Source organism: Leptonychotes weddellii, chromosome 5, assembly GCF_054177405.1.
Source record: "Leptonychotes weddellii isolate Sample4059 chromosome 5, ASM5417740v2, whole genome shotgun sequence".
Taxonomy (NCBI): domain Eukaryota; kingdom Metazoa; phylum Chordata; class Mammalia; order Carnivora; family Phocidae; genus Leptonychotes; species Leptonychotes weddellii.
In genome coordinates this window covers 150,055,726-150,062,756 of record NC_138373.1, presented here as the reverse complement: position 1 = coordinate 150,062,756, position 7,031 = coordinate 150,055,726, and the positions used below count along the sequence as shown (strand labels likewise).

The 7,031-nt window shown below is 55.2% G+C and overlaps 1 protein-coding gene across 1 annotated transcript in view; it reads left to right on the top strand.

The window, feature by feature from the left end:
• Positions 1 to 271: 271 nt before the first annotated feature.
• C1QTNF6 (C1q and TNF related 6) overlaps positions 272 to 7,031 on the top strand; it is a 9,057-nt gene continuing 2,297 nt past the window's right edge. The window contains exons 1-3 of the mRNA XM_081818998.1: positions 272 to 434; positions 3,207 to 3,462; positions 6,605 to 7,029. Coding sequence (XP_081675124.1) covers positions 3,213 to 3,462; positions 6,605 to 7,029 — 675 coding nt within the window. The 5' untranslated portion in view covers positions 272 to 434; positions 3,207 to 3,212. The remainder of the gene's footprint in view (positions 435 to 3,206; positions 3,463 to 6,604; positions 7,030 to 7,031) is intronic.

Genomic DNA, 7,031 nt, shown 5'->3' with positions numbered 1-7,031 from the left:
GGATTCTAGCGCTGCCTCCTCCTTCCTGAGCAACTTGGGGGGCTCCTGCCCCCTCCCTTCCCTCGATTTTCTAGCCTGCACCTCAAGGGGCCTTAGGCCCCTTCCTGCTCTGACTCTGTTGGGCCTCTGACTCAAACCAGACCCCACTGGACCACCAAAGAGTTAAGCAAAGGAAATCCCCAGATCCCTTGGCTCCCTTTATCTCCCGGAGATCATCCCAGAGGCTGGAGGGGAGGAGCAGGGAGGAGGGGAAGTGGGAAGCCAGCTCACCCCGCTCCCTCCGCCCTCCCTCCGCCTCTCTCCCTCCCTTTCTCCCTCCCTCTTCTGCTCGGCCTGGGGGTCTGGGCCAGCAACAAGCAGACATGGGCCAAGGAGCCAGAGACTGCCCAGAGGCCGGGGGTCCGTAAGCCACCGTGGAGGCCGCTGGACACAGGGTGAGTGATGAAAGTTCCTGTAACTTCTCCCAGCAGGGCACAAGGCGCTGGGGTCAGAGCCCGGAATTCCCTTCTTCCCTCCTCTCTTCCTAGACACGTCTTGGGTTTTGCTCTCTCCCTCTGACCCAGGCCAGCCCCTCTAGCTCTCCTTCCCCCCTTCCCTCCTGCTGGCTGAGACCTAAGCCCCTGGTGAAGGGCTGCCCTGCTTTTCCAGCTGTGCCCGCCCCTGCCCCGACACTCACCAGCTCAGCTCAGCAGGCCCAGCCCCCTCCCACCCCAGAGAGCTCCCAGCTCCTGAGCGGAGGCAGGAGGGACCCCCCCAAATCACCCCAGATGGCACCGTCCCCCACCCCCGATCCCTGCCTGGCCCCGGCCCCCCGGGGCCAGTCCATGATCATGGCTGTGGTTATTATTACTCTTGTTCATGGCTGCTTTGCTTCCTGCTTCCTACGCTCCCCAGGTCACAGTTCTGTGTCTCAGAGCTTTTGACTCCCACCTGGCCTCTGCCAACAGAAACATCCCCAACCATGCCAGTCCTCCGGGTGAAATTCTGCTCTTCCCAGCCCGTGCGGGTACTGGGAAGGGCCCTTGTCCGTCACAGGAAGGAATACTTTTTCTATCTTATTTGTTTATTACTGAAGTGTAATTGACATACAATGTTGTATTCGTTTCAGGCGCGCAACATAGTCATTCGGCAATTCTATATATTACTCAGCGCTCACCACTGTTAAGTGTAGTCACCGTACAATGTTATTGCAATGTTACTGACTATTCCCTCTGCTGTCCTTTGTGTTAAGAGTCTTACAAGTCAGGCACTTTCCCTGCATTCAGAGCCTCCCAAATAACCTGGGAGGTGGGCAGTGGTTTCAGCTCCTTCTAAGTGTCAAGGAGCAGCGAGGTGGCGCAGAGAGGTTAAGCTACTAGCCCGAGGTCACACAGCTTGTAAACTATCATGGGATCTTATGACCAACCCTAAGGCCTCACCCTTTCCCATAAAGTCACATCTATGGCCAGGAAAAAGGGGATTTTTGCTCTTCTCAAACATCACGGAGATGCGACATTTACAAACACAGGGTGAGGGTGATGATCTTGGACAGAGAGGATGTTAATCTCTGAGAAGTTGATCTGCCTTATTGAGCAGAACCAGGAAAGCAGACCAGGGTGGAGCTCGGGAATGGTCACCTCTAAGAGAAGGGTGGTATCTTTGGGGACTGCCTGCCCACCGCCCCCCCACTCCTGCTACTACCCAGTCCCCAGCACAGTGGAGTGTGTGTGTATGTGTGTGGGGGGGTGCCCTTTAAAACCCATCCCTTACCTCAGTGCTCAGTGGAGATAGAATAGCATTTTTTTTTATTAATAATTTTAACTTTACATATATTAACCACAGAAAAAATATTTTTGAATTGTACTAAATGTTAAAGGAACAAAAAGGAAATAAACAAAGAAACGCCAGAAGTGTAAAAACCAGTCTGGTTTCAAGAGCCGAGTTTCTGATCCTGCGATAACATGCCAGCCCCCAAACACTGCTACCACCTCAAAGGCTCTTTGCCCGGCTTCCTGCGCACCCAGCCCCAGCCTGTCCCCAGTGTCTGCTGTCCTGGCCACTTCCTGCCCCCCTCCTGGAACTCTGGAACCTCTCTTGGCCAGGGCCAAAGACCCATCTTCATAAACCCTTGGACTTCTCCGATCCTTTTGAATTTTCCAGACCTCCTAGTCCTGCTCCTTAATTCCAATTTACCCCCTTGGCAGCTGATTGGTAGGTCTATGACGATTGACACAACCATCTTCCAATGAATTAACTCCAGAGCCTTGGGGCTTCTGTTTAAGGTTGAGCTGTGTGGGTTGTTGACTGCACAAAGGTGCTGAGGGGGAGGTGGGTTGACAACAACCCTTACCAACCTACACACCCTTAGTGTTACATTCCTCCGAAAATGACTTCTTTTCTTTTTTTGTTTCTAATTTGTCCGCGCAGAGAGGTACCTGCTTCTGCCTTGCACAGAGACACCGTATAGGCAGGCAGGCTAGCAGTGGGCTGCAGTCTGCAGTCCTGCATACCTACTCCTGAATTCTCAGAGATGCAGTAACAGCATCACTGTGCATAACCCCTTGCATTTTCTCTGGATGTTCCTTCCCGACTGCTAGAATAGATGAACTTGCCTAGATCTTTGTCAGGACTACGGTGCTCACGTGCCAGGCCATGGGCTTAGCCACTTGTCCCCTCGCCTGAAGAACAAGCCTGCAGAATCATTGGCGTTTGTCCCAAGGGCCCACTAACCTCCCTCATGCTGCGCCAGTGGCCTGTGCTTGCTGGAGACGGAGGGGTACGTGACAAGAAAACATGCCAAAGGGAGGTGGGCGGGGCGGGGTGGGGGGGAGCATTTCATAGTCGTATTGGTTAGGACACGTGGGTGGCTGGAGCATCTTCCTCGCCCACCCCAGCAAAGGCTTCCCGGGACCCTCGTCTGTTCCCGGCCGTGACTCTCTTTAGAGGGGTTTCCTTCCCAGGCCTATGTGTGCCGGAAATCCCCGCAGACTGGCTTCCAGGGGACTCAGCCTGTGGGCCCTGCATGGCCACCAGTCTCTTCGTGACCTTGAAGAAATTGCTTCTCTGTGTTGATCTCAGTCTTCTCATCTGTTAAATGGGGACGCTAACGCTCCGCCCCTGAGTTACATCAGGCGCGCTGATGCTCTGGTGGCAGCGTCCGTGCTGGGCATCTGCGCGGTGTGGATGTTCCCTTAAATAGAATCTCCGCCCCTCCTTCCTTGCTCCAGGTCACCATGGGGATAGCTGCCCTGGGCCTCCTCTGTGCAACACTCCTGCTCCCTCTCTTGGTGTTTGGGGTCCCCACCGAGGAGCCCTCCTCTGGGGAAGCCGTGGCCTCGGGTTCCCCTGGGTATTGTCAACGGTGCTGTGACTCTGAGGACGCCCTGGCCCCTGCTGATGAAGCAGTGTCCTCGGCCTCTCCATCTGCCCTCCCATACCTGCTGCCTGAGGTCAGACCCTACATTAACATCACCATCCTGAAGGGTGAGTACCCACCCGTGGCTCAGGCTAGACTGGCCTGGCTGGGGCTGGGGAGGGCGTGGGGCCCTCTCCTTGGGCTGGGACCGGTGAGGTGGAGGGAGCAGGAAAAACCCAGACAGAAAATTGTCCCAGACCCGTTCTATCATTCATACATTTATTGAGCAGCTACTATGTGTCAGGACTGTTCTGAATTCTGAGGATGGAGCATGAGCAAACCAGACAGAAGTGCCGACTGCTGTTCTCGTGGGAGAGACAGAGAGTGAGAAATAAATATATTGCCCATGTTAATGAAACAGAATGTTCGATGGTGAGAAATGCGATGGTAGTGCCAAGGTCGAGCAGGGTAAGGGGCATCAGGAGTGTAGGTGCGGGGGATAGGTTGCATATTAAATGGGGTGGTCGTCAGTGTCAGTTCATTGAGCAGGTGAGGGAGAAGCCATGTGGATATCTGGGGAAGAGTAGTCCAGGGAGCATGAGCAGCAGGTGCAAAGGCCCTGGGGCAGGAGTGGGCCTGGTGTGTTTAAGGAGCAGGGGGCAAGAGGAGGAGCTGAAGTTGGAGATGAAACAAGGGGCCGGGTCAGACTTGGGTTTCCCTGAGTGGGAATGGGGAGCAGGGGACGGTTTGAGCAGAGGGACCTGATCCCACTGAGGTTGCAAATGGATCCCTCTAATGTCTTGTGGAGAATGGCTGGCAGGGGACAAGGGTGGAAGCAGGGAGACCTATGGGCAGCCACTAGGGCTGTCCACGTGAGAGCGGGCCTCTGTCCTCGAAAATCAGGAAGAGGCTTCTGCTGCCGGGGGCTGTGAATAGCTGGGGCTGGGGCCAGGCCCTAGACGCCCTTCACCTGGGGTTGCGCTGCCAACAACCCTAAGAGGTCAGTACTTGGTCATTCCTCCCACTTTGCAGAGGGGGAAACTGAGCCTCCAAGAGGGGAGGAGCTCTCCCAGGAGCACACAGCTGTCAGGAGTGAAGCCAGGATCCATCCCTGAGGTCTCCATGGGGCCAGTCCACCCTCCAGCCAGGGGTCGGCTGGCTTCTGAGACCTCTGGCCCTCAGGTTTCATGGGGGGAGACACCTCCCTTCCTCGAGCACCCCATCTTCCCCAAGGCTCGCAGAGCCCCTGCCTGAGGCTGAGGAGCTGCCTGGCCACTAGAGGTACTTTTCTCCACACTGTCTTCCTAAAACCCCAGGTTTAGGAGGACACCCCTGGGCCAGCCTTTGCTGCCTGCTGAGGCGGGTGGACACTTGGCTGTGGCAGGAGGCTCCTGGCTGGTGTCAGGAGTCCTGGGTCCCAGCCCCAGCTGCTCCGCTCCCTCGCTGTGTGGCTCAGACTGGTCTCTCCGTCCCTGGCTTGCTGCCTCGTTTGTAAAAAGGAGAAGGTACCCCTTCCTAGGACCACCCTTCACGCCCCTCCCACTGGGCTGGGGCAGAGAAGCAGTTTCTTTTATAGTTGTAGCAAGAGTATGGACACTTTCTAGTGAATGCATAAATTAAGTTGCTCTTCTTAGTTTGCTTTAAATCCCTAGTTTTGAAGCCCCTGTGACAAAATCCTAACAGACCAGGTCCTCTGAATGGACATACCACAATAAAGTCAAGTTATGCTTGCTAAAAAAAAAAAAAAAAAAAGCCCTGCAAACTGTAAAGTGCGGTGCACATGAGGAGATCCTTCTCCATTGAGGCCAAACCTCTGCAGAGCCGTGGACCCCCTTCTCCCTGCTTCTTTCCAGGCTTGTCCTCTGTGGGTCTATGCTTTCCTTTCTGCTCCTTCCAGCAATATTGCCCTGGTCACAGGAGACCTTGGGAAAACACAGGGCTGTGCAGATCTCTCAAAGGGGAGTGGCTAATGGTGGGAGTTCAGGCAGTGTGACAGGCAGCAGGGAAATGTTTGGGATCAAGACATTTGGGTCTCAAGACATAGGGGGTCGCCTGCTCCTCCTGTGTTCAAGGTCAGCCTGGAACAAAGGCTGGGGAGAGGTGTGCCTAAGGATGAGGTTAGATGCTACCGGACCCCTGGGCAATCAGGAACGGGTTGAGTGTTACTGGGTGGACCCTCCTGCCTCATATTTGCAGTCTGTAGAGCACTCTCCCATAGGACATTTTGTTGAGAGCCCAGGACCACCCCTGTGAGGTGGACATGATCCTCTTCAAGACAGAGAGAAAATAACCAAGACCCCGACCGTGAAATGCGCCAGCGGGACATAACACCAACCAAGGGCTGCCTGGTTCCTAACCAGGGCCTTTCCCTTCAGGTAGGCAGAGGTATTTTCCTTGGCTCCTTCTCTGGGTCAGAAACGCAAAGTGTGACCCAGCCATCAAAAAGAATGAGCTCTTGCCATTTGCAACGATGTGGATGGAACTAGGGGGTATGATGCTGAACGAAATAAGTCAGTCAGAGCAAGATAAATACCGTATGATTTCACTCATATGTGGAACTTAAGGAATAAAACAGATGAACATAGGGGAAGGGAAGGAAAAGATAAAATAAGAGGAAAACAGGGAGGGAAGCAAACCATAAGAGACTCTTCACTCTAGGGAAACAAATTGAGGGTTGCTGGAGGGGAGGGGGTGGGAGGATGGGGTGATTGGATGATGGGCATTCAGGAGGGCACGTGATGTAATGAGCACTGGTGTTATATGCAACTGATGAATCACTAAATTCTACCCCTGAAACGAATAATACACTGTATGTTAACTAAATTGAATTTAAATAAAAAATTTTTAAAAAAAAGGAATGCCAAGTGCATCCTGCATACCCCACATCTCCACTGGAGTCAGGCTGGGTGCAGTGACTCTTGGGCCTCGGGCCCGGCTTCCCAGGGAACTTTATCACACCTTCACTGGAGGGGGAGGGGACCAGGCGAGTGGAAGACAGAGCATCCCGAGTCTTGCCTCTCCTGCTTCTCCTGAGCTGTGTGGCCCTGGGTGAGTCACTGAACCTTCCTGTGAGCGGAGATGGTCACGGTATCTTCTTCAGAGGGGCGTTCAGGGAGGTGATGCCTGGCATGCAGTAGGTGCTCAGTAAATGCTGGATCTTCTCTGGCCTTCCTTCTCGTGGCGGGGCGGAGCCCTCTGCAAACGCAGACAGCTACTCCCTTGGTGCAGGGCAGGGTGCCTGCCCTGACTTTCCCCTTCTTGTCCCCACAGGTGACAAAGGGGACCGAGGCCTGCTGGGCACGCCCGGGAAGCTGGGCCGCGAGGGTCCCCGGGGGGAGCGCGGCCCGCAGGGCACCAAGGGCGCCAAGGGGCAGGCAGGCAGCCCTGGCGGCCCGTGCCAGACGCGCTTCTCCGCCTTCTCAGTGGGCCGCAAGACGGCCCTCCACAGCAGCGAGGGCTTCCAGCCGCTGCTATTCGACACGGTCTTCGTCAACCCCGACGGGCACTTCGACCTGGCCGCTGGCTGCTTCGTCGCCCCGCTGCGCGGCCTCTACTTCTTCAGCCTCAACGTACACAGCTGGAACTTCAAGGAGACGTACGTGCACGTGGTGCACAACGAGGAGGCGGCCGTCATCCTGTACGCGCAGCCGAGCGACCGCAGCATCATGCAGAGCCAGAGCGTGATGCTGGCCCTGGC